At 42.9% G+C, this 27,890-nt stretch overlaps 1 protein-coding gene and 1 long non-coding RNA gene across 2 annotated transcripts in view; one reads left to right on the top strand and one right to left on the bottom strand.

The window, feature by feature from the left end:
- LOC110286601 (uncharacterized) overlaps positions 1–27,890 on the top strand; it is a 134,786-nt gene that overhangs the window by 6,660 nt on the left and 100,236 nt on the right. The window lies entirely within an intron of this gene.
- Hdac8 (histone deacetylase 8) overlaps positions 24,421–27,890 on the bottom strand; it is a 239,923-nt gene continuing 236,453 nt past the window's right edge. The window contains exon 11 of the mRNA XM_021153064.2: positions 24,421–24,950. Coding sequence (XP_021008723.1) covers positions 24,928–24,950 — 23 coding nt within the window. The 3' untranslated portion in view covers positions 24,421–24,927. The remainder of the gene's footprint in view (positions 24,951–27,890) is intronic.

Here is a 27,890-nt window from a genome sequence, read left to right as displayed (position 1 = left end):
GGTATGCCAGATCCTCTGTAGTTTCACTTCAGCTCTTGGAACACAGCCTTTGGGGTCTTGTATGTCCCCTCCCCCCTTTTTGCTACCCTCCATTCCCGCCATTCTCAGCATGACAGAGTATCTCTTCAGCTTACTTCATTTTTAAAAAGGTGGAGACAGGTCTTTCAGTTTTCTGTTTTTTGATTTTACATGATTCTGAACCCCATGTTGTGGAAGTTCCACTAGGAACTACATCTGAGCCCTAGTCAAAGCCATTTTAATCTGGCCCCCTGCAACACTAGGCTGATTCAACTTCCTTGTGCTTAAGACCTGAGATATAATGGCCCTTTCCCTCAATTTCGTGTCTTAGCCAGGGGCTTTTTTTCCTGCATGTCTCTTTTTCAGGTCTGGGCCTTTTCCGGTTTAACGGCCCAATTCTATCTTAGTTGTGGCTTCACACCCGCCCTCCTCTGCCAGAGCCTCCGTTGTCATGGATAAGTATCCCAGGTTGAGGTCTTAACCCCCTTTGTTATCCTTGGCCTTTGACTTTTGACGTTAACATAGCCCTGTGATTCACTTCATGTACATAACCTGGGGAGTTATAAATATTTCCAGTGCTTCTGACTGCCACAGATATTTACCCCTCTGGGGATCAGTCATTAGAGCTGGAGGTGAACAGGATCCTAAGGCACATATCTCAGGTCAGGGTGCAGACCCTGCTGTCTCCTAAGCACGTAGCTTAGGATCCCAGGCCTGGTTGCTCAAGGTGCCTCTTGTATTAAAGTGCCCCCTCTGGAAAGAGTAGCTAGCATCGTATGATGGGTCTTTCTGGCTTCATGCATGCCTCACCCTAGGGCCTATGGTTTGGCAAGAGGAGTACAAGCTGAATTGCAGTGCGCAACCTCCACGAAGCTGATTTTGAGGCCCAACAGCCTTGAATGTTGATCCCACATGGCTTAGGTTCTTAGTTCTGTCAAGTACACAGACCCAGAGGAACATTATTGCTACTGGCTCTGGATTTGACATCAGTGGCAATGTTCAGTGAGCACTTACTAGGTGGCAGGCCTACACTGTTCATAGTGCTCACCTGATCCCCACACCAGCCTAAGGTGTTAGCTGAGCACTCTCATTATGTTACCAAGTGATAGAGAAGCAAGGAAGAGGTGTAGAACAGCTTACCAAGGCTGTACACCCTGTGTGTTTGAGGCTGAGTCAAGCCAGGCAGACTAGCCAGAGTCTGTTAGGGACCACTGGGCCTTTCTACCTCCTAAAGAACACTCATCGTCCACCTGCCACTTAGCTCATAGATACCTTTGTGACCCTAGTACAAGGTCAGCTCCCATACTTTCTCCCTTCCCCATGTTAAGTGTTCATTATTATCATCAATCCTATTTTACAATGGAAGGAAGACAGTGCAGAAGTGAAGTAGAGAGAGGCGGACACACAGCCGGCCAGCAAGAACACTGGCATTTGAACCCACCTCTTCCTGTCTCCATTTCTCTTTTCTCCTCTCCCTCCAGGACCATTGTTAACCTTTCTTCAAACTGCATGTGAAAGGATGGTGGAAGGGAGGAGCAGTAGGAAGGGCGTGAGGGAGGATAATGGAGAATCTGAGCAAAGAACATGATGCGCATGGATGAAAGGGTCATAATGAAACCCATCATTTTGCACAATGAATGTAAGCTAATAAAAACAAATGATGATGATGATGATAATAATAATAATAAACCAGGAAAATGGCTCCGTCAGTAAAGAGCTTGTAGTACAGGCATGGGAACCTGAATTCAATCCCAGCCCTTATGTGAAAAAGCCAGGTATACCTTTGTGGTGGTCACCACTATTAATCCTAGCACTTGAAGCAGAGACAGGTGAGTCTTTGTAAGTTGCAGGCCAGCACTCCTATAATCCCAGTACTAGGAAGTTGAGAACAGAGGAGTCCTGAGACTCGCTAGCCAACAGTCTAGTTCAGTCAGTGAGCTCCGGGTTCAGTTGAGAGATCCTGTCTCCAAAAAGGAACACACAGCGAGATAGAGGTGGACATACTGTGCTGCCCTCCACACGTATGCACACATATATGCATCCAACATAAAACACATATATACCTACAAAACCAACCAACAACCCCCTGAGATTAGAACAGATGAGAACTGGAGGGATGACTGTGCCCAAAGCTCTCTCTGTGACAGAGCAGGAAGCTGGCTTTCCACCTGGTTAGAGTTCAGGGGCTAAAAGAGACTGAACAAAAAGGTGAACATGAGTGAGAGATGAAGAGAAAGATAGTGATGCAGATACAGGGAGCAGTAGAGAGTAGGTGCCTGGGAAGAAACCAAGGGAAGGAAAAGAAATCAAATGTGAAAGGAAAGGGCCTAAAGCGAGGTGGAAGCCTAAGTGACCGGCCATCTGGAAGCAGCACAGGGGCTTGGCGGTGGGGGCATGTGTCTGTGAAGCATGGGCGCTAGATCGACAGGTGCAAGGGCCCAGCTGCTGCCAGCCAAGAGCTGTCCGGGCCCAGTGCCCAGCCGGGAAGGAGCGGGGCTGAGAGACACTTCTCCAGAGGGCTTTTGGCTGGGGGGGGGGACCATGGGGGGAAGCTGCCCTCTCTCAGAGTCTGGTGGCGCTTGCCTCTGGCCAGCTCCTGGAGACCAGGGTCCCTGGTCACTCTTTGGACTTGTGTTGTCTTCAAGGCTCTCCCAACTGTTGCGGTTGGGGCCTGGAATATGGATTCTCTGCTCTCTGGAGTGTGGATGAGTTCCTGGAATGATCCGAGGGGATTAGTAAATGTCATTTCATGTTACCATCAGCTAGAGATCTTGTAGGGATCACAGAGAGAGTGGAGAGTGGAGAGTAGAGAGTGGAGAGTAGAGAGTGGAAATGGTTGCCAGAGCCATTGGCCATGCTCCCATTTAACTCAATTTGTGGATTAGTCTCGTAGTAACAGTCTGACCCTGGTTCAAGACTCTCGGCTTCCACTTCCTAGCTATTTGACTTGGGGCAAGCAATTGCCTCTTTGGGCCTCAGTTCCCTTTAGGTGGAAGGTGAGGAAAAATAAGAATATCTTACTCAGGAGGCTGTGCCAGGGTTGGATGAGATAATGTCTCTGGCTATAAACTCTCAAGTGCTGTACACATGTGAGTAATTAGTCTTCCTTGACCTCTGTTCCCTGCTGCGTGAGGGACGGAGTCAACCTCCCAATCCGAGTCCATTTCCAAGCCTGACTTCACCTCCTTGGCCCTATTTTCTGCTTGTCACATAGGACTGAATGGGAACTCAGGCCTACTGACCTAGTGCAATGGGCTTAGGGCCAGCCATGATTTGTGTACAGTTTTTATTCAAGCCACCAATGTGGACTGAACCCCTGCTTCACTCACCAAGACCTCAGAGGGGACCAAGGCATCACTTTGGTCCTCAAAAGAAATCCGGATAACTATACTGGGGAGAGAGGAGAACAGATGCTGAGGAAATGGAGTAGAAGATAGGCAGGTGACATCTGAACCAAGCCATTGGGGACAGCATAGTCAGAGGCCTTGGCGGGAACTGGGAGATGACTACTTGAGTAGCTGTATGAGGTTACAGAAACCAGACTTGGATACCACATTAAGAAATGCAGCCTTGATGTTGTGCTCATTGAAGGTAATGTGGGCAGATAACCATGGAACTCAGTACAGCTGGTCATTCAGTAAATTTTGCTCCTTGCCTTGACCTTCTTCCAACTTCTACTCCTAGTGAGTGAGCTCTAAATCCTAAATTGCACCATCAGATTCCACCCCCTCTCTCCTCACACTCCACTTGATGAGCACATGCTCTCCCTATAACAGCTCTTAGAGTTTAGCCTCTATCCAAGTTCAGCCTGTATTCTGACCACTTCCAAAGCTACTATCCCAGCCCTTGTTGCTGTTCCTTGTCTCTTAATTTATTGTTGTTGTTGTGGGATATGTCGTATGGGCATACAAATGCCTTGGTGGCATATGTGAAGGTTAGAGGAGTTATTTTACTACGTGGGTTCTGAGGATTGAGTGGGGAGTGCTTTCTGGACCCTTTCCTCTTCTGAGCTGTGCACTGTGCATCTCCCCTTATTTCCCTTTCTGCTTCAAGTCACGGGTGGCTGCTACCATGTTCATTCTCCTGGTTCTCTTGCTTTTGTCTATCACCCGTGTCACCTCAGTAGCCTCCTGATGGGCCTCTGCTCTCCAGCCCTTACCCCTGTTTGTTCTTTTTCAGTCCGCTCTTCAGATAGTGGACAGAAGAATTCTTAGTTTAGACACTTTCAAGAGCTTTCCAGCTTCCCCAGTGTGGAAGGGAAAATCTGTACATAAGTTGCTTCCTCAAGCTTCTCCACACTTTATTCTACTCTCTCCTTTGCTTCCCTTAGCTCTGGGGACACTGCTGTAATCACTTCTTATATATGATATGGTACTTGTCTTTTATTTCTTAATTCCTACCCACCCCGACATGGTCTCTCTGTGAAGCCCAGGCCTGCTTCAACTCCTCTGTCTGGTGCTGGAGTTACACGATGGCGCCACTCTGTTGTCGTCGTCTTCTTCTTCTTCTTCTTCTTCTTCTTCTTCTTCTTCTTCTTCTTCTTCTTCTTCTTCTTCTTCTTCTTCTTCTTCTTCTTCTTCTTCTTCGAGACAAGATCTCACCAGGTAGCCCTAGCTGCCTTGGAATTCTCTTTGTAGACCAGTCTGGCCTGAAACTCACAGAGATCCACCTGTCTCTGCTTTCTGGGTTCTGGAATTCATGCCTGGCCTCAAAGCTCGTCTGCCTGTCTTCTTTTTACTCAAGTAAGTTTATTAAAAGTACCTGGCTCAACAATGGAAGTCCTCAACAAATCCCATGCATTCCAGGCAGTTAAGCCTAATTTTCAACAAAATCAAGTTAAGAAACGTATGGCATTCGTGAAGAAAACACTCTAAAGGTAAACACGCAAATGTTATTGAGTAACTTTTTTACATCTTTTTAAAAAATGTGTAGTAAATATTTAGAAAGATACAGAGGTGAGGCTCAAGGCTGTTTTTAGGAGTTAGCTTTAAATTTTTTTGGTTTTTGTTTGTATTTTTTTTTGTTTTTTTGTTTTTTTTGGTTTTTCGAGACAGGGTTTCTCTGTGTAGTCGTGGCTGTCCTGGAACTCACTCTGTAGCCCAGGCTGGCCTCGAACTCAGAAATCCGCCTGCCTCTGCCTCCCGAGTGCTGGGATTAAAGGCGTGCGCCACCACGCCCGGCTTGTTTTTTTTTTGAGACAGGGTTTCTCTGTGTAGCCGTGGCTGTCCTGGAACTCACTCTGTAGACCAGAAATCCGCCTGCCTCTGCCTCCTGAGTGCTGGGATTAAAGGCGTGCACCACCATGCCCGGCTAAATTATTTTTTAAGTATGTGCATGTGTGTATGTGTGCGTGTGTGTGTGCGTGTGTGCGTGCATGTGGCTATGTGTAAGTGAATGGGGGTATCCACTTGTGCCCATGGGTCTTGGATCTTGGAACTGGAGTTAAGGCTATTTCCCTATCCTCTTGTCTTAGATTCTTTACATCTATTGAGCCTCTGTGTAGAATACTTTCCTCGAGGCTCACACAGCTTATCCTCCTTGCTGTAGTCAGGTCTCTGGTCAGCATTGATTCCTCCAGCAGGCTTTCTTCAGGCTTACTCTTTCCTTTTTGTTTTTTGAGATGTTCTCTCTCATGTGACTGTCCTGAAACCTAAAAGAGCAGCCTCGGCCCCTTGCTTTACTCTGCTCCGAGACCAGGTGATATCTTTGTCTCCAATCAGAAAGAAACTCCAAGCTAGGCAGGATGACGCACACCTTTGATCCCAGAAGCCTGAGATTGACTCAGGGGAATGGATCTCTATGTGTTTGAGTCCAGCCTAGTGTACACAGCAAGTTCCAGGCCAGTCAAGGCTAGAGGGCAAGACCCTATCTCTAAAGGCGCGCTGTGTGCCTGTGTCGTCTGTCTGTCTGTGTCTGTGTTAAGAGACAGTTCTGTGAAAAAAGAAGGATAAAAGAGAGCTCCAGGAAAGCATGGCTTTCTGTGTTTGATTCATGTCTGTTTTCTCCAAGGATTAGTGCACCGTAGCTATTTGCAACAAGTGCTAGCCTATGTCTCTGGACACCCACAATGGTTCCCAACAGGAAAGGCAAAAGGCATGGAGTTGCCTTTTAGGGAAGTTTGGGAGCCGCTTAGAGTTAGGTGTTCTTCTGCTCAAGTCCCTTCAGCATTGACTTAGGTCCCACTATGTGGCAGTCATGAGTACTGAGCCTGAAAAGGTGGCAAAGGTCTGTATCCCAGTGGGGGACATTGATAATGAAATAACCAAAGACGTGTGGAGATAGCCTAGAATTGAATGATTTTTCTCCTCTGAGCTGCAAACTCCACTATAATTCAAGAAGAAAAAGCCTTGGAGAAGAGGGCACAACAGGGCCTCTAAAGCAATAGGTAAATATGCCACTCTGTTAAGAAAAAAAAAAAAAGGATGTCTATACCAGGGATGGAGAGAGGACAAAATTCCAAACTGATTTTGGCCACGCTGTTTATGGAAATACTAGGACTAGCTTATGCTTGTGGTTTGGAGGAAAATTATTTGTGTTTGTGTTGAGAAGAATGTTGCGGGAGTGGGGAGAATTCACTTTTGGGTGGGGTTGTTGTCTAGTCATTTTGTTTGTTTGGAACAGTGACAATAAATAAGCCTCCTTTAAAAACAACAATAACAAAGGATTTACCAAAAAATCATGTAAAGCATGCTCAGTCTCATTAATGAACAGTGAAAACCAAACGGTGGCTAACTTAGCCCCTTACATGGTGCAGAGGACGTTGAGGGAAAGGAGCCTTAGCAAACCACCTCCAGGCAGAGAGATAGCAGCAGTTTCTGAGAATCCCACGCCATCTTCATTTTTGTTTGTTTTGAAGGCACACGCCCTTTGATCCGGCTGGTGCCTTTCTACAGATTTGTCTCCAGTTTGTCTCGAAGTGACACAAGAAATGAACGGGGGGATCAGTAGGGGCCTCTTCACTGCAGTGGAGTTTTTGAGGTGAAATTCACAGGATCATCAGCCATTTTATAGTGAACAATTCAAAGTCGTGCAGTTAACTACTTCTGCTATCTCGTTCCAAAACATTGCCATGATTCCAACACTTGTGCCGATCTGATGTCTATGGATTTGCTTATTTGAATATTTAATTATTATTTAACATTTAAAATATATTACTTAAATCATCATCATTTGGGGTTTATTCTTTTAGCCAGGGTCTTAACTCTGTAGTCCATGTAACCATTCTCTTCGCTGTCTCAAGTGTGTAGATTACAGCTTTGTCCCACTATATGATGTCTATTCTGGATATTTTACGCAAATGCAGCCATACATATGTGCAGGCTTTTCTGTCTGGTTTCTCTCACTGGGCATGTTTTCAAGTACCTTAGCAAGTCTCAGCACTTACTGCTTTTGTGGTTCAATAGTATTCTGTTGTATGCAGATACCACCATTTTTCCATTCACTAGTTTATGGGGGGTTTATTTGGCTACAATATTTATTTGGCGACCTTTTAACTATTGCCATTTGTTTGGAAGCCTCCTTTTCTTTCTTTAGGATACGTAGTTAGGCGTGGAGATGCTGGGAGGTAGAGTAAATCTATGTTTAGCTTGTTGAGGAATCACCAAACTGTTCCCCACAGCAGCTGTGGGATTTTACATTTCCCCTAGCAATGCATGGGGGAATTCTGGTTCTCCACATACTCAACTCTTGTAATTTTTTCACTTTTTAATTATAGCCATCCTTGTGTGTGTGAAATGGCATCTCATTATGGCTTTGATTTGCATTCCCAAATGACTAATGATGTTCAACATCCTTTCATGCATTTGTTGGTCATTTGTATGTCCTCCTTGGAGAAATCTCTAAATTCTTTGGTTGTGTTAAGAATGGAGTTTTCTTTGTTTTGAGTTGTTTTTACAGTCTCTCCTCTTTCTCCACGCCTTATTGTCTCCCACCCCACTCTAGTGGGAATTGACCAAAAGGGCACCTGCACAGCAGGTAAGTGCTCTATATCCCAGTCCCTCATTTTATTTTTCTCCTCAGAATTTCCATTAGCATATAGAAACTATTCAGAAGAATAATATTCATTAAGACTTTTTTGAAACAGGGTCTCATGCAGTCCAAGTTGGCTTTGAACTCCTGTTTCTTCCACCTTTGCCTCCCAGGTACTGAAATTACAGACATGTGCCACCATATATTGTGAATTGTGTGTACATACATTCATATTGTACTTTGATCATATAATTGCCCTCCATCATCCCGTCTAACCCACCCCCACCTAATCCCCTCATCCTCCCCTAGCAGTCTCCCTTTTATCTTCATACCTGCAATTCAGATTCCCCACATTTGATACTTCTAAGTTTGGCTTCTTTTATTCATCATGAATAAAAGAAGTTTCATTCATTTTCTGCAAATCACAGGATTTCATTTTTCCTTATGCTTAAATAATACTCCATTGTGTATATTTTCTTTATTTACCCCTTTATGAGTACTTAGGCTGATTCCAAAGGTGGCTATTATAATATGATGCAGTAAACATGGATGTCCAGGTATCTCTATGATATGCTGGCTTTAAATCCTTTGGAGTATAAACCTAGGGGTGGTATTCATGGATCATAGGGTAGTTCTTTTAAAAAATATTTATTATCATGTATTTGTGTGTGTGTGTGTATGTGTGTATGTGTGTATGATGCATATGCGTGGGCGTGCATGCTATGAAGTGTGTCTGGAGATCAGAGGACAACTTTGTGTAGCTGGTTTTTTCCTTCTACCATTTACATGACTCTGGGGCATGGATCTCTGGTTAGCAAGCTTGCACCATTTGTGCCTTTACCTCTGAGCCATCTTTACCCACAGGTTAGTCTTATTCTTAAGTTTTTGAGAAGCCTTTATACTGATCTTCACAATGGCCAAAGTGATTTATAAAGTATATAAAGTATAAAGGTTCCTTTACCCACATCCTCACCAGCATTTGTTGTTTTGTGCTTTGTGTGTGTGCTTTGTGTGTGTGTGTTTGAGACAGGTTCTCACTATGAAGCTCTGGCTGTCCTGGACCTCACTATGGAGACTAGAACTCACAGAGCTTACATAAGATCCTGCCTCTCAAATGCTAGGATTAAAGTTGTTTGCTACTGTGCCTGGGTGTTTTGTGTCTTGATGATAGCTATTCTGGTTGGGGTGAATTGGACTCTCAGTGCAGTTTTGATTTGCATTTCCATGATGCCCAACAATGTGACCCACTTTTTAAAAAAGTACTTACTGGCCATTTGTGCTTCATCTTTTGAAAACAATGTCAGTTTAGTTCATTTGCCCACTTATTGATTGGATTACTTGTTCTTTTGATGTTAAATTTTTTGAGTTGTTTATATATTCTGGATATTAATCCCCCATCAGGTGAATAGCTGGAAAGGTTTCTCTCACGCTGTAGGCTGTCTCTTCACTCTGATCATTGTTTCCTTTGCTATGCAGAAGCTCTTTAATTTGATGCAATTCCATTTGTCAGTTCTTCTATTATTTCCTGAGCTATTGGAGTCCTATTAAGAAAGTCATTGGCTAGGCTTAGATTTTGAAGTGGTTTTCTTGCTTTTCTCTGCTATTGGTTTCCTGGTAATGTCCTCTGCACAGAAAAAAAAAAAAACCTGTTAGTTTGATGAGATCCAATTAATTTTTCCATTGTTGCCTATGCTTTTAATGTCATATTTAAGAATCCAGTGCCACACCCAAGTGTAGGCCCAAGAAAACACCTATGTTTTCTTCTAAGACTTTTATAATTTGGATTCTTACAAAACTATGATATCTTTCAAATTTACTTTTGCTTATCCTGTGAGATAGAGGTCCAACTTAGTTCTTTTGCATAAGGAAATGTAGTTGTCTCAGCACCATTTGTTGAAGAGATTGTTCTTTCCTTACTGAATGGACTTAGGGGTTCTATTCACAATTAGTTGGCCATAGTTATATTAGATAATTATCTATGCTATTTGATTTGTTCCATTTTACCTCTATGCCTGTGCATAGCAACACACTGTTCTGGTTACTACAGTTTCTTTCTTTCTTCTTTCTTTCTTTCTTTCTCTCTCTCTCTCTTTCTTTCTTTCTTTCTTTCTTTCTTTCTTTCTTTCTTTCTTTCTTTCTTTCTTTCTTTCTTTCTTTCTTTCTTTCTTTCTTTCTTTCTTTCTTTTCGAGACAGGGTTTCTCTGTGTAGCTCTAGCTGTCCTGGAACTCACTTTGTAGACCAGGCTGGCCTCAAACTCAGAAATCCGCCTGTCTCTGCCTCCCGAGTGCTGGGATTAAAGGCATGCGCCACCACACCTGGCTACAGTTTCTTAATAATTAAAAAAAATAAACTTTGAGCCAAGCTTTTACTACATAGTCAAGTCTAGCTTAGGGCTGTCTATGTAGACCAGGCTGGCCTCCAGCTTACAGAGATCTGCCTGATTTTGCCTCCTGAGTTTGCTGGCCTAACAGTAACAAGTTGTTTGTTTGTTTGTTTGTTTTAAAATTGTCAGGTGGATGAAATTTATGCAAAAAAAGTCATTGGGGTTTTTAGAGAGATTGTATTTGCTTTGGGTAGTATTGATACCTTTCCAATATCATCTTTTTATGAACACAGGCTGTCTTTCCATTTATCTGTGCCTTCTTTAATTTCTTTGAAGACAGCAATATTTTATCGTTTTAATACAGGCGGGGGGAGGGTATAGGGAACTTTTGGGATAGCATTTGAAATGTAAATAAAGAAAATATCTAATAAAATAAAATAAATACATAGGTCCTTTTGCTTGAGCATTTCATTTTGTGGCTGTTCTTGTGAGTAAGTTACCTTCTTTTTGAGATAGGGTCTCATGCCTCCCAGGCTGGCCTGAAAATCACTACACAGTGAACTTTGGATCCTCTTGTCTCTACTTCCCTAGTGTCAGATACAGTTCTGTACCATCATGGCTGGCTGATATGGGGTGGGGGATCCAACACAGGGTCTCATACATGCTAGGTGAACATTCTATCAAATGAAACACATTCCTAGTCCCTAATATTGTTCTCTTTTTCGTTCTTTTAAAAACTATTTATTTATTATTTGCTGGGTGTAGTGACACATCATCTTTTGTTCCAGTATCGGGAGGCAGAAGCAGGATCTTTGTGAGTTTGAGGTTAGCTTGTTCTACATACTGAGACCCTGTTGAAAATTTTGTCTGCCTCCCTATCTATCTATCTATCTATCTATCTATCTATCTATCTATCTATCTATCTATCTATCTATCTATCTATCTAGATGTCATTTCTTTCTTTCTTTTTTTTTTTTTTTTTTTTTTGGTTTTTTGAGACAGGGTTTCTCTGTGTAGCCCTGGCTGTCCTGGAACTCACTCTGTAGCCCAGGCTGGCCTCGAACTCAGAAATCCGCCTGCCTCTGCCTCCCGAGTGCTGGGATTAAAGGCGTGCGCCACCACGCCCGGCTGTTATCTGTCATTTCTTATGTGTGTGTACAAGCAGACATCTAGGCTAGGACATATCACAGGAGTTATGTCTTTTTACTATGTGGATCCTGGGAATTCAACTCAAGACTTCCAGCTTGGTAGCAAGTGCCGTAGCCAGCGGAGCCATCGTGCCAGCCTAAGAACTGTTTTCTTAGTTTTCTCTTTGGGCTGTTGGTTGCTGGTGTATAGAAGCAGAGTTGACTTTTGTTTAACCTTGTGCCCTTCACTTTACTGGGTTCTCTTACTGGCTCTAGCAGTTTTGTCTAGGTGCAGTGTTCTTATTTGTAAGAAAAGTTGAGAAAACCTTGAATGTTCAGCAGCTGCGAATAGGTTAGGCAAACTTTGGAGTATCTATATAATGTGCCCATTTATGCCTTACATTTTTATTATTTATTTATTTATATTTTTAATATATATTTTCTTTATATACATTTCAAATTTCAAATGCTATCCCGAAAGTTCCCTATACCCTCCCCCCATCCTGATCCCCTACCCACCCACTCCTGCTTCTTGGCCCTGGCATTCTCCTGTACTGGGGCATATAAAGTTTGCAGTACCAAGGGGCCTCTCTTCCCAATGATGGCCGACTAGGTCATCTTCTGCTACATATGCAGCTAGAGACACGAGCTCTGAGGGTACTGGTTAGTTCATATTGTTGTTCCACCTATAGGGTTGCAGACCCCTTCAGCTCCTTGGGTGCTTTCTCTAGCTTCTCCATTGGGGGCCCTGTGTTCCATCTTATAGATGACTGTGAGCATCCACTTCTGTATTTGCCAGGCACTGGCATAGCCTCATACGAGACAGCTATACCAGGGTCCCTTCATCAAAATCTTGCTGGCATATGCAATAGTGTCTGGGTTCAATGGCTGATTATGGGATGGATCCCCGGGTGGGGTAGTCTCTGGATAGTCCATCCTTTCGTCTTAGCTCCAAACTTTGTCTCTGTAACTCCTTTCATGGGTATTTTGTTCCCTATTCTAAGGAGGAATGAAGTATCCACCCATTGGTCTTCCCTCTTTTTGATTTTCTTGTGTTTTGCAAATTGTATCTTGGGTGTTCTATGTTTCTGGGCTAATATCCACTTATCAGTGAGTGCATATCTAATGACTTCTTTTGTGATTGGGTTACCTCACTAAGGATGATATCCTCCAGGTCCATCCATTTGTCCAAGAATTTCATAAATCCATTGTTTTTAATAGCTGAGTAGTACTCCATTGTGTAAATGTACCACATTTTCTGTATCCATTCTTCTGTTGAGGGACATCTGGGTTCTTCCCAGCTTCTGGCTATTATAAATAAGGCTGCTATGAACATAATGGAGCATGTGTTCTTATTACCAGTTGGAACTTCTTCTGGGTATATGCCCAGGAGAGGTATTGCTGGATCCTCTGGTAGTATTATGTCCAATTTTCTGAGGAACCTCCAGACTGACTTCCAGAGTGGTTGTACAAGCTTGCAATCCCACCAGCAATGGAGGAGTGTTCCTCTTTCTCCACATCCTTGCCAGCAATCTTACATTTTTAGAATGTCAACTTTGTCATAATTAAAACTGAGTAAGGTGGCTGCTTTTTCCTTTTTGCTTTTTTATTAAACGCTTAGTTCATTTTATTCGTATTTTAAGTTAACATACAAAGTACTGGGCTTTAGTACAGCACCCTCATACATGTGTCAGTAGAGTTTTGTTTTGTTTCCCTCTACCCCTTCCCTTTCTTCCTTCAGCTAGTTTCCTCATCTGATTTCCTGTCACATGTATTCCATCACCCTCCCTCCTCATCCTTAAGAGCTCTTCCTCCCCTCTCATGAACTTTTCTAGTTTCAACACCTCCCCCCCACATCCCCCCCCCACATACACCTGTAGGTTCCACCTATAAGGGGCAACATGCAATCATTGTGTTTCTTAGTCTAATTTATTTTGTTTGATACAATGGTCTCTGGTTCTATCTATCTTTTATCCAAAATGTCATGATTTCATTTTTGGTTTTGGCCACATAAATTTGTGTATATATTTATTGTGTATACGTAGCATATGCTTATTTTTCATTCAGCTGTTCATAGACACCTAAGCAGGGTTAATTTCCTGGACGTTGTAAATAGTGCATCAATAAACACAGATGCCAGTTTGTGTGGTGTGTTGACTCCAAGTCCTGTGGAATTATGTCTGGAACGGTGTCTATTTTTTGTTTCCTGGGGAATCTCCACATTGCTCCATAGAAGCAGTGCTAGTTTACTTAGCCACCAACAGAAAAGAAGTGTTCCTCTCTCTATTCATCCTCAGGAGAATTTGTTGTCCTTTGTTGTCTTAGTGACAGATATTCTGATTGGGGTAAAATGGAATCTCAAAATGATTTTAATTGGCATTTCCTTAATGGCTAAGAGTACTGAACTCTTATCAAAATACTTATTGTTCATTTGTGTTTCTTCTTTTGAGTACTGTCTGTACAGTTCTTTTTATTGTTTTATTATATTCAACATAATATATATATATATATACCAATCATAAAAATGATGGACATGTTATTAAATTAACATAAATAGATAAAGTCTTTTTGTTTGTTTGTTTTGTTTTTAGTAGAGCTTTAAAATCTTGGCTCTTACTGTGGTACAAACACAAAATAAGAACAGTTTTTGGACATTAGAGTTCATTATCATAAGTCTGTACTTCAAAGTCCCTCACATCACCAAAGGATTTTACCTTCATAGTAGCTAAGCTAAGAGTTGACAGTTCTGCTGCGCCAAGGAATGAATTGTGGGCACGATTATTTGGGTACAGATTTCCTGCTATGGTCAAAGCTATTTGACTTGAGTGATTGTCATCATTCTCAGCCCACAGGGAACAGGTTACATTCATTTAAGAAATGGTGTGTGTATTAAGATGGTCTATCCATGAAGTCATTCATGAATTGTTTTAATGAATAATGGCTCTGCTTGGAGGGTGGCTCAGATGTTAGGTGAGGGTAAGATTCTGGTTCCTTGGCTGTGATGATTTTGAAAAGCATTCATCTCAGAATAAGAGTAACTTATAAGGTCCTCTTCTTCAAAATTGATACAATATTATCAATATCAAGCAAAAACATTCAGTCTCACTCTGCTGTTCTCTTACATGCCACCTCCCAAATTAATTGTCTATGTTTCTTTTGGTCGTATAAATACTTTTGAAGTGTGTAAGCTGTTCTGAATACCGTAGTATAGTGTAAAAACATCAAATAAACAATCCTATTAGTAGAGAGGCTGAGATAGGAGAAGCATGATTTCAAGACCATTATTTGGTACACAGCAAGATCCTGTCATGTACAAACAAGCAGAAAGTGTATATGGATTGTACAATATTAGACCTATTTCTCCTACTACCAAATTAGAGAGACCACGGGATGACAGCCGACAAATTTCTAATTCCTCATATTTTTGAATTTCAATTGATTAGGATATGTTGGTAATATTAATTGTTACATTAAGAGATATTAAGGAAAAGTGATTGTGCCTTCCTGTTTTTGTTGTTAGAGGTGGAATTGTGTTTGTGTTGGTTTGTTGAAAGATTACTTCCTTGCTTTTCCTAGGGTGTAGTTTCCCTCCTTGTGTTGGTGTTTTCCATCTGTTATCCTTTGTAGGGCTGGATTTGTGGAAAGATATTGTGTAAATTTTGTTTTGTCATGGAATATCTTGTTTTCTCTGTCTATGGTAATTGAGAGTTTTGCTGGGTATAGTAGCCTGGGCTGGCATTTGTGTTCTCTTAGGGTCTGTATGACAGCTGCCCAGGATCTTCTAGCTTTCATAGGCTCTGGTGAGAAGTCTGTTGTAATTCTGATAGGTCTGCCTTTATATATTACTTGACCTTTTTCCCTTACTGCTTTTAAAATTCTTTCTTTGTTTAGTGCATTTGTTGTTCTGATTATTATGTGTTGGGAGGAATTTCTTTTCTGGTCCAGTCTGTTTGGAATTCTGTAGGTTTCTTGTATGTTCATGGGCATCTCTTTCTTTAGGTTAAGGAAGTTTTCTTATATAATTTTGTTGAAGATATTACTGGCCCTTTAAGTTGAAAATCTTCATTCTCATCTATACCTATTATCCTTAGGTTTGGTCTTTTCATTGTGTCCTGGATTTCCTGGATGTTTTGGGCTAGGAGATTTTTGATTTTTGCATTTTCTTTGACTATTGTGTCAATGTTTTCTATGGTATCTTCTGCATTTGCAGTGGTGGCGCACACCTTTAATCCCAGCACTTGGGAGGCAGAGGCAGGCAGATTTCTGAGTTTGAGGCTAGCCTGGTCTACAGAGTGAGTTCCAGGACAGCCAGGGCTACATCTGTCTCAAAAAACAAAACAAAACAAAAAAAAAGAGGAGAGATTCTCTCTTCTATCTTGTACATTGTTACATTCTTCTTATATTCTGTTGGTGATGCATCTATGACTCCTGGTCTCTTTTCTAGGTTTTCTAACTCCAGAGTTGTCTCCCTTTGTGATTTCTTTATTGTTTCTAGTTCCATTTTTAGAGCCTGGATGGTTTTATTGAATTCCTTCACCTGTTTGATTGTGCTTTCCTGTAACTCTTTAAGGGATTTTTGTGTTTCCTCTTTAAGGGCTTTTAGCTGTTTACCTGTGTTCTCCTGTATTTCTTTAAGGGAGTTGTTTATGTCCTTCTTAATTTCCTCTATCATCATCATGAGAAGTGATTTTAGATCAGAATCTTGCTTTTGCGATGTGATGGTGTATCCAGGACTTGCTATGGTGGGAGAACTGGGTTCTGAGGATGCCAAGTAACTTTGGTTTCTGTTGCTTATGTTCTTAACGCTTGCCTCCCGCCATCTGGTTATCTCTATTGCTACTTCCCTTCCCTATATCTGACTGGAGCCTGGTTGTGTCAGAACTCCTCAGACTCAAGCTCTCTCTGTGATCCTGTGATCCTGAGATCCTGGGTGTGTCCGAGCTCCTGGGAGTCAAGCTGCCTCTGGAACCCAGAGATCCTGGTGTGACCAAGTTCCTGTGATCCTGTGATCCTGTGATCCTGTGATCCTGGGCATGTTAGAGTGCCTGGGGGCTGAGCTGCCTCTGGGTGTTGTGGGACTCGCTGTGGAGTTTGGCACTGGCCCAGACAGGCCGAAAGGAACCCGTGCCAATGGTCTGGCAGAGTTCCTGCGTGCCTGGGTTCCGCTGGTCCCAGTTACTCCCAGTGTTGGGACAGATGTTGTGTCCTCCTCACCTCTTATCCTATGATCCTGGGTGTGTTGGAGCGCCTGGGAGTAGAGCTTCCTCTGGGTGTTGTGTCTGTATAGTTCTTTAGTCCACTTATTGAGTGCATGAATGATATTTTTGGTATTTATTTTTTTGTGGTTTAAAAAATCTTAGATATTAATTCCATGTTTGATGTAATGTTAGCAACATTTTCTCCTGTAGGCCATTTCTTCAGTCTGGTAATTTATTTTCTTTGCTTTGTAGATGTTTTAAAATTTCATATAATTCCATTTGTCAGTTTTTGGAATTATTTCCTGCGCTATTGGTATAGTAAGGTAGCTCCTTGTGCATTCATATGGAAAAGTCACATATAGCGTGCAATTTAAGCAACAAAAAATCAGGTCACAAGGGACTAGGTGAGGTGTCAAATACTTTTAATCCTAGCACTCAGGAAGAAAAGTCAGTCTGTGAGTTTAAGGCCAGCCTGGTCTACATTGGCCAGCCAGGGCTACGCATGAGACCCTCTCTCATAAAACAAACTCTCACAGAACAGTATACTTTTTACTGTATATTCAATTTATTTAATAAATATTATTGGGCACTGAAGTATATGCTATGTAGTGTGCCAGGTCCTGGGGCTACCTCTATGTACAAAAACAGATGGAAAGCATTGTCTCAAAGGTGTTGTGGCTCATACTTGTAATCCCAGCACTTGAGAGATTTCTAGGAGGTTTAGGACAGCTGGATTGGAAAGCGAGAGGGACCCCAGCTCAAAACTCCAAAAAAGGGGGGCACCTGGAGAACTGGTTTAGTGGTTGACTATGTACTGCTCTTGGAGAGGCCCTGAATTTGATTCCTAGCACCCAATTGCATGATTCATACCTTAACTCCAGCCTCACAGGTATCTGAAACCTCTTGGCTCTTTGGGCACCTACACTCATATGCACACACCCTTGCACAGGCACACACACACACACACACATTTAAAAAACTACTCTCTGTTCTTACAGGGCTGGCATTCTGTATATATGACTTGTACATTTTGGAGCTGCTTCTCAGAAGGCTCCTTATTTCTGTTCACATGGCTGTCAGAGTAAGCTTTTCATGAGGCAAATCTGATCAAAGCATTTGTTTTGATTTTTTTTGGACAGAGTCTCACTTGGTAGTTTTGGGTTGGTTGCAAACTCATGGCAGTCCTCCTGCCACAAGTGTTGGGATTACAGGTATGAGCCACCACTCCCAGGAAGCCAAATTGCCCTTTTTTGCCTTTATTCATTATTATTTATCATTATTATTATGATTAAAAGTCATTACAGTTTTTTTGTTTGTTTGTTTGTTTGTTTGTTTTTCCAGACAGGGTTTCTCTGTATAGCCCTGGCTGTCCTGGAACTCACTCTGTAGACCAAGCTGGCCTCGAACTCAGAAATCCGCCTGCTTCTTGCCTCCCGAGTGCTGGGATTAAAGGTGTGTGCCAACCACTGCACACACCTTTAATCCCAGTACTCGGAAGGCAGAGGCAGGTGGATCTCTGTGAGTTTGATGCCAGCCTGGTCAACAGAGTGAGTTCCATGACAGCCAGGGCTTGAGATCTTGTCTCAAAAAGTCATCCCCCAAGTTTTATATGTGTGTATATGTGTGTTCATGTGTGTGCATGTTAGAAGTCAGATGGCCACCAACCTTGTGTGACAGTGATTGTGAGGCAATCACTTTTCACTTTACTTGAGACAGGGTCCCTTTTGTCGTTTGGCACTGTTTACACCAGGCTAGCTGGCCTGTAAGCTTCAGGAGCCTCCTGTCCCCGTCTCTCATCCTTCAGTAGGAAAACTGAGACTATGCATGTGTGCTAGTATGCTCGATTTGATTTGGGGGTCTAGGGATTCAAAGTCAGATCCTCATGCTTGTGTAGTGTATGCTCTCGCCTCTGAGCCATCTTCCCAGCCCTGGTCTTGATCTTTTCAGAACTGTTTTGCTCATTTCATTAGCCTATTTATTGTTTGCATTGTTTGATTTCTTGTTGTTTAATCCTGTGTGTTCCTTGTATAGTGTAGACATTAATCTTCTGTTGGATGTATAGCTAGCAAGGATTTCTCTTCCATCCTGCAGGTTCTCTCTTCACTCGATTATTTTTCCTTTGCTGTGCAGAAGCTTTTTCATTTCAGGAGGTCCTATTTCTCAGTTGTCCAGCTTATTTCCTGAGTAACTGGAGTCCCATTCAGAAATTTCCTTGCTTGTGACCACCATATCTTGAAGTGTTTTCTCTATTGGCTTTCAAATTTTGGGTCTTATTTTTTGGTCATTGACCCATTTTGAGTTGATTTGGAATGAGAGACGGGGATCTGGTTTCAACCTTCTACATTTAACTATCTAGTTTTTCCAGCACAGCTTTTGAAAAGGATTGTGATGGTTAATCTCAATTGTCAACTTGAGGAGATTTAGAGCCACTTGGGATATAGGTCTCTGAGCATGTAATGTGACCAGCTGTCCCAAACTCCTGCTACTGTGATTTTTCCCAAAATGATGAGCATAATCTTGAACTGTGAGCCAAAATCAACCCATCCTCCCTTCTGTCTCTTTTGTCAGCTACCTTATCTCAGCAACAGAAAAGTCACTAAGATAAGGCTGTTTTGCCTCCAATGTATATTTTTGCTAAGGATTGCATTGGCTCTCTGGAGAGACTTACTTTGCCTTAAAACTCTTTGAAAACCTATCAATAATCTGCTAAGTACAGTAACAAATGTGGTGGTATGTATTTCTTGTTGTGGTGGTGTGTTTGTGTGTGTGTGCACATGGAGGCTTGAGGCTGATGCTGGAATGTTTTTCCTCTACCACTTCTCTATTTTTGAGTCAGGGTTTTCTCCTGAGCCAGAAGCTTGCCATTTTGATAATGCTTGCTAGTTTGTGACTCTCTAGGAGCCTCCTGTCTCTGGCTTCCTCTGTTGGGGTTACAGTCATGTGTCACTGTGCCCAGCACCTCACCTTGCTATGGCCTCTCTCTGGTCTCACATCCCAGGGTTTGTTGTTGTTGTTTGTTGTTGTCATTGTTAAAAAAGTAGAGTGTATAGTACAATCCAACCAACTTCAGCCATGATCAGCATTGTTCATATTTTGTTCCATCCATCTTCCTCCATGTACATTTTCTCCTCCAAAGTTGAACTCCAGATGTATTATTTCACATGTGAACACTTTTCTTTGTATCTGTAGCCGATGAGAATTACTGTAGTTAGCAGTTTGTGACCTGTCCTTCCTTCCTTCCTTCCTTCCTTCCTTCCTTCCTTCCTTCCTTCCTTCCTTCCTTCCTTCCTTCCTTCCTTCCTTCCTTCCTCTCTCACATTCCCTCCCTTCTGTTTCTCTTCTTTCTTCCCCATTCTCATTTTTTTTGACTTTTTTCTTTTTTGAGATAGAGTCTCTACTTCACACTGGCCTCAAACTCACTCCATCCTCAAAGACGACTTTGAATTCCTGCTGGGACCACAGGACTATTGCACTATATGTGGTTTATGTGGTGCTGGGGACTGAACCCAGGGCCTCACACATGCTTGGCAAGCACACTGTCATCACAGTCTTGTGCTATTGTCTAGACTGGCTGGAATTCCCAAGCTCGAGTGACTCTCCTGCTTCAGTCTCTTCAGTAAGTGGGACTATAGGCAGGTACCTGGGTTTTTCATTGATATTTCATTTAGTGCGTGTGTCCCTCATGGCAGCTCTCTCCCTGGAAAGAGGACCAGGGAGTATACTTGATACACTGGCTTACTTGGACAAGGTCCCAGAGCAATTGAGTGCCACAGGCTCAGATTTAGGCAGCATGAGGTGAAAGTGGTTGTATTGCTTTCCAAGGCTCTACTGGGCAGTTGTGGGCCCAGCCCTGAGCCTGGGTTATAGGACCTGCCCCTGGTAAATGCAGGGGAATGGCTATAGGAACTTTCTGGAAAGAGGTTTGGCCTGATGGCTGCTTCCATTCCTTTTTCCTCCATTTTTCTCATCTTCCTCTTCTTCTGTCTCCCCTTTTCTGTTGGTTGACAATATTTCATTTGCTAATAAAGAAATCCTTCTGCCTGAGAGTCTTTTAAATATAGAATTGGAAATATACTGCTCTCTCTGTGACAGCTCACAATGAATGCAGTGGAGGTACAACCACTCTCCCCAAAGGTAAACTGGCTTGGGAATTTTCCGTTGGCTTTCTCCTTATTTTTAAATTTTATTTATTTACTTTTTCAGGGACTAGGTAATACATCCTCATGGTTAAAAAATCAGAAGGTACAAAAAGAAACAGTGTGAGTATCCCTCACTTCCCCAGCCATTTGCCACCTGGTTTAACTGCCTGGAGGCAACTGAAATGTCCCAGTTTCTTGTGTATTTTTTCAAAGATGTTTTATGCAAATACATGTATATCCAACACACACACACAATCTTCAGTGATGGGGACTGATTCCAGGGTTTCACATACATATATTCTTTTTAAGATGGCTATTTTTCTTAACTCTCAAGTTATAGACACAGCCTAAAGTTTTCCTATAGTCTCTCTGGTCCTGGTGCATACTCTTATATGCACAATATTTAGGCTTTTTTCTTGGAGACAGGTTGTCATGTAGCCCAGGCTGGCCTTGAACCCCTGCTTCTACCTCTCAAGTGCTACGATTATAGGTATGCGCCACCACCTAGTTTTTAGGGCTCTTTTCAGATGCCCCCATCTTTGATAAGTCAGTAGCCCCTCGCAAGAGCCCATGAAGTACAGAAAGCATTTCCCTCACTTTCCATGGGAGGAAACACACGAAGCAAGGCCAAGCATCTTGCTGGAAAAGCACATGACTAATTTGTCTGTTTATTGTAGGGTGTTTATCTAGGAGTAGTGTGTGGCTTGATTCAGCTTGGACTTTGTAAGTAAGAAGAAAATCATTTACTCCAAAGTCACACAGTTTAAAGACATTCTAACCCGGACCCCAGGATCTCTCAAACAATGAGCCACCAACCAGGCAGCATACACCAGCTGATATGAGGGCCCTAACACATATGCAGTAGAGACTGTCTGGTCTGGACTTGTCAGAAACGATACACCTAACTAACCCTGGAGATACTTGAGGCTCTCAGGGAGTGTGGAGGTCTGGTAGGGTAGGGGGTGGGGGTGGGATGGGGACATCCTCTTGGAGACCGGGGCTGGGGGTGGGGAGGTGTGGGATGTGGAACAGTCAGAGGGTGGACCGGGAGGAGGATAAAGTCTGGACTGTAAAAAAAAGATGAATAAATTAAAAAAAGAATATTCTAGTGGCACTAGTGTGGGGCTATGGAAAAAGTAAGGGAGTTTGCAGTTCTAGCTAGGATTGTTCTCTTCTACCCACTCCTGGGCGAGTTACTTCAGTTTATAGACTCAGTTTACTCATCTCTAAAGTGGGTATGATAATACCTATCCAGCAGAAAAGATAATGGCACCCTTTAAGTAGAAATGCCTTATAAAAAGGGGTGCATTCTGATGTTTGCCTCATGGTTGTCATCAGAGTCACTGGGCTTGAACTTAGTACGACAGTGGGTAGGTGGACAGTCACCTTTGACTGAAGGGAAGGCAAGCTCACATCAGTATCCGTTTCCCTTGCCCTGGAGCCCATTTCTCCTGGGGCTCTGCTCAGAGCCTCCTGGGCAGTAAGAACAGCCCTGAGGCTGAGCACAGGCCTGCACAGTGGGAGGCTCCAACTGACTCAGATTCTTATCGCAGAGGACAGATAAGAACCATTTCCAGTCTCCAGAATTTATTCTGACAATTTCACACACACAGACACAATGCATTTTGGTCACAGTCACCCCATTATACATTTACTCCCCATCTCCTCCAGCTGAACCCCTTCTCCCAACCACGTCTTTCTTTCTTTTTCTTTCTTTTCTTTTTTTTTTTTTTTTTTTTTTTTTGCTTTTGGTGACTGAGTTTAATTAGTGTTCAACCAAGCAAACTCATTTTTAGCTTACTACTTTATTTGTGGGACTATGAGTAGAGCCTAGGGCCTCATGGATGTAGGTAGGCAGGCAGGCAGGCAGCCATTGCACACTGAGCCATATACCCCAACCCCAGCCTATTTTTCCATTGTGAAAATAAAATGCGATTCACTAGAGGAAATCTGGAGAGAGAGAGAAAAAAAAAAGAAGCTCCGAAAGCAAACCAAAGCATCTTATGATTTCCTGGTCCACTGAAGTCCATCTCACCATCTCAGTTTCTTTTTGGTGCGTTTCCTTGTGGCTGTTACTGCCTTTATAACTCAGGACAGAGCTGTTCTTAACTTGCTGTGTTGGGCTTGTAGATGCTGGCTCTGGGTATTTCAATTTTACTTGGTAAATTTTTAAGACGTTATCCTTGCCTTTACCTGTTGCCTTTTTTTTTTTTTTAGCCCACTGCTGCCTAGCTTTTCTTTCTCTTCTTCCCTCTCCCTTATCCTCTCTTGTCTCTCCTCTATTTTTGAAGTGCTAAGGGACAGACTCCAGGGCTGTGTGTAGGCTGAGCACTGAACTGCACTCCAGGCCAGCATAGCCTATAGGAATGCAATGAATGACAGTCTGGAGGCCCCTGCACTGGTGCCCTCTGAGGCTTGGCCCAAGGTCATCAACTCGGTAACTTTTATGGATCCTGTTGGGCTAGAACTAAGGCAGAGGTAGTTCTCAGGCAGTGCGCTCTTGACCAGGAGAACAGGTCCCATGGCAAAAGGCAACCTTTTGTGGGTATCCCCTGCACCTTATACTACTCTCTCCACATAGGGGGGATATCCTTGACCAGGGCAATTCCCACCTAAAGGGCCACAGGGCACTAGCTAGCCGTTGTTCCTACCAGGTGGCTGCCTCTCAGGACCGAGGCCTTCATAGGGACCCTGGGGGTAGCTGGAAAGGATTGGATTGGGAAACTCAAGTGGGATAAGCAAACCTTTGAGAGGGCAAACCTTGGCACCTGCCCATTCAGCCAGCCATTCCCCACTTTCCAATTCTTTGAAATCCCCCTTCTTTTCAGCACAAGCCAAAGTGCCTTAAGCCTAGAGTGTATAATTAGAATAGTGGACATTTGAAGCGACTGGTACTTCTAGTCCACCAGACACTCTCACTGTTTAATAAAAGCATGGCTATTCCCAGCTCAGGACAGACTCAAGGCTTTCTCACTCCCTTCTGTGGAATGCTCTTGCTTGCCTGGGGGGAACTTCAGGTTAGCCATCCCTTCAGATGCTGCTGAGGGCCTGTTAGGCAAAGCTTGCAATTCAGAGATCCCCAGCTTTGTGCATATATTTGCTTTTTTCCCCCTTGCCCCAGGCCAGGACTGGGCTGCGCTTGTGTCTCGTAGACTTGTTACAGTGGTTGAAAGAACTTAATAAACATTTGGTCAATCATGTTATAAAATCCCACCAAATGGCCGTCTTCCCCCTAGTTTGCCATCTTTCCCCATCACACCAGCCAACCGTCATGTGAATCAACTGTCTACACTTGAGCTGCAAGTGTCCTGTTTACCCATGGAAATGCCCTTTGAGGGAAATGCCTTCCAACCCATGAGTCCTTGACAGAGCAAACGGCTCCTTAGAATATAGCAGGCCCCTTTTCATGGATGCAGAGCCTATAACTCCGCACTTTCTTTTTCATGGACAGACTCCAGCGCAGGACAGAGCTTGTCATCTGGTCTGGGGATACACTAGTTCCCCAGGAGGGTACAAAATTTAAGGTGAGAGTCCCAGGCTGGCCAGGGCAGAGTATGGGAACGAGAGGGCCATTTTTGACCTTTGGTGGCAGGAACCGTTCAGAACTGTGTGAGCTGTCGGTAGCAGTAACAGCGGTGGGACGAGCTACATTTTCAAAACTTTTATTAAGAACAAATGGAGTGCATCATACTAAAACAAAAGTGGTAGACTCCTCCTTACCTCCCCGTCTGCTGATACCCCTCCCCCACAGGTCTCTATCTAAATGTCCCTGAGGGCCGAACCTGCCCATCTGCTGACCCCTCTACCCAACCCCACTCTTCTGCAGCTCCTGACTTGTCCCCTTTATGAAGATAAAATTCTTCCCCCCAACTTGCTTAAAAATAATTTTGAACCATTAAAAACTGCATTTGTGTTTTAAAATAAACACTTTAAACACTGGCTATCTTCCTCTTCCCCCTAGGCCTGGCTCCGGGGTGCCTGGCTCCTCACCCCAGGAGGCCAGCTGCCACTTGGTGCCCCTTGGAAATTTTCAGGAAGTAATTTCTTCCAAATTTCCCCTGCAGTCACAAATTCCACAAACCGCTTGCATCAACACACTGTCTTCATTATAGGCACTGCTGCCAGCTCTGGAAACCTGATCTCTTTTTGTCAACTAGACCACATGCTTCAGATTCCCTGCAAACAGGAGAGAAAACACAATTCAGATTCAGGTAACATGTATGAATTACATATCTCAATAGGGCTGTGAAGAAGGAAATAAGCATTTACATTTTGAGGCTGAGAATGAGAATGTGGTGACCCTTTTCATGGGGATAAGCCCTAAATGATGAGGGAAAAAGGGCCTAGATATTCCTGTTATCCTAGAACGTATTATGCAAGTTAGCAAGTTTTTTCACCACCAGGGCAGTAGACTGCTGATACTGGGTGGGTCCAGGCCAAGCCAGAAGAACCATACAGCTAATCCCAATGCCACCACTAGTCAAGAGTTATAAAGAAAACAAATGGTTTTTAGACACACACACACACACACTCATTATACATATACTGATGTGCACATCCAGGTAACACTTTTCAGAGTTCACAGTTAGCTGCATCAAATCTTCCTTTAACCCCAGCCTTTCTGTCGCCCTTAGCAGGGTACAGCCCTTCTGGCACTTTCTCTCATGGGAACCTGTGTAGTATGGAGTAAAGGACCCCAGAGTTCTGTTGGGAAAGCACTGCACAGGATGAGGCTTTAAAAGGAATCAGTTCCCTCACTTGGTCCCTGGTCAGTTTTCTCTCTGCTCCATTTCCTTGGGTTGAAACATGAGTCTAAGCCTGACTGTCCTCTAGAGCAGGAAGAATACTGTTCTACTTTAAATTCCACCATCTCACAGGGAGCCTCCCTCCCACTAGCAGGTATACAGTAGACGGAGCTTGATGGATGAGTGGAAAAGGCAGGAAAGGAGGAGGTGATCAGAATGGAGCAGTTACTATTCTATTTTAAATTAAAAAAAAATCTTATTTAGATTTTGGTGCTGGGAATCAAATCCTGATCCTTGTGAATGCTAGGAAAGTATTCTACAATTAAGTCCTGCTTCTGTAACTTTAAAAGTAATCTATAGTAAAACCAACGTTCTTTTATGCACAGACCTGAGACAGACAAACAGACACACACACACAGACACACACACAGACACACACACACACGACACAGTAATCTATAGTAAAACCAACTTTCTTTTATGCACAGACCTCAGACAGACAGACAGACACAGACACACAGAGACACACACAGACATACACACACACACACACACACACACACACACACACACACACACACACGACACAGAAGCTTCCCAATTCCCCAAACCTTTGGGGGCTGTATCCTCTGGCTTGCCTGGCAGCTCCTGAGCTGTTGTTTGTCACTACAGTGGTGTCTTATCACACAGAGCGGAGCCAAAGGAAGTTGCAAATGACAGCAACAACAAAACCCAGGTTAGTGTGGGCCCTTGTGGCCTTCAGCAGGTTTTTCCAATTAGCATTTTGTATGACTGGTGTTCATATCAAAACTTGGAACTCATTGGCATCATTCACAGATATTATTTGTATTTCAGTCTGACATGTACTTGTGTGTTAATAAGTATCCAGCTCTGTACAATTTTGTCACAAGTGTATATTCATGCAATCTTATTCCAATTGTGAAAATCTAATCACTCCCACCCCTCCCCCTTCACCTACTCTAGGATCTGACAACCATTAATGTTTTTCATCTCTAAAACAGTTTCACATCCAAAAATGTTATATACACGGACTATTCCAGTACGTAAACGTTTGCGACTGGCATTTTCATTCAGTGTACTGCTTTTAAGATCTATCTAAAAAAAAGGTGGAGAGAGATGGTGATAAGGGTGAATATGATCAGTGTATATGATACACATGTATGAAAATGCCAGTGGAACACATTATTTTGCACAATTAATATACATTAATAAATGTAAAACAACCCACCCAAGTTGCTGTATGCAAGAAATACCCATGCATGTGGCATGGTCTATCTAACCAATACCCACTAAAGAACAACTGAGCTTTTGGTTATTATGAATAAAGCTTCTACGAACATACACATGCGAGGTTTTCTGTGAACACGGTATACATTTAGTTTTTATAAGAAACTGCTGAAGTGTTTTCGAGAGTCTCTGTGGCATTTCTGCTATTACCAGGGATGCGGTAGGAAGCTGGTTTCTCCACATCCTTGCCAGTGTTTCGCTTGCCTAGTCTGGTGGATACATAGTGATACCTTGCTGTGATCTTACTTTGACCTAATAGCTAATGATGTTAAACATCTTTTATGTGCTAAATTTGCTATCTGTATATTCTTTTTTTAATGTCTTATGCCCATTTTTTTTTATTTGTATTTTTTTCTACTGTTGAGTTTGGAGAGCTCTTTGTATGTTTTAGATACAAATCTGTTGTTGGCTATATGACTTGCAAATATTTTATCTCAGTACATTTGTTATCTCTTCATTCTACTAACACATCTTTTGCAAAGCAAAAGTTAATTTTGATGAGGCCAAATTTAGCAGGTTTTTTTTTTCATCTATTTTAGATCGTGGTTTTGGTGTTTGAAACAAACTCAAAATGCTTCTTGGCCCCTGCCTGATTCTTCATGCCTTGGTTCATGCCTCTTTTTTTTTATGGGTTCCCAAATTTTACTTCAAGATGTCTCCATGTTCAGTCATCTTTCTCTTGGCACTGCTTAACCTTTACCACATCTCTTACTTGGGTCACTGCCTTAGCCTCTTCATTGATGCTTTTGCTTGTAGGGCTGCTTCTTGGTCACTGCCAACTTTGGTCACACTCTTTCCCGAGCCAAGAAATTTCAGTATCCCCTACCATCTGGAAGTAAAGCTTTCTCCTGGACAGGCTCTGTCCATGGGGTCCCTGCCGGGGGCAGCCCACAGGCTGATGTCCTGAAGCAAGGATCATTTGTAAGCACGGCCACTGCTTGGGGAAGAAATGAATATGTGAAAGAATAAGACTCTGTGGCACTATGATTTAGCAACATATGACCACAAAGAGGAAAGGTGCCTGCTGGATTCTGTTATGCCTGACTTACATTTGGAGGCAATT

The sequence above is a fragment of the Mus caroli genome, unplaced genomic scaffold (genome assembly GCF_978045245.1).
Source record: "Mus caroli unplaced genomic scaffold, Mus_caroli_1 scaffold_5, whole genome shotgun sequence".
Classification (NCBI taxonomy): Eukaryota; Metazoa; Chordata; class Mammalia; order Rodentia; family Muridae; genus Mus; species Mus caroli.
This window is presented reverse-complemented; position numbering and strand designations above follow the sequence as displayed.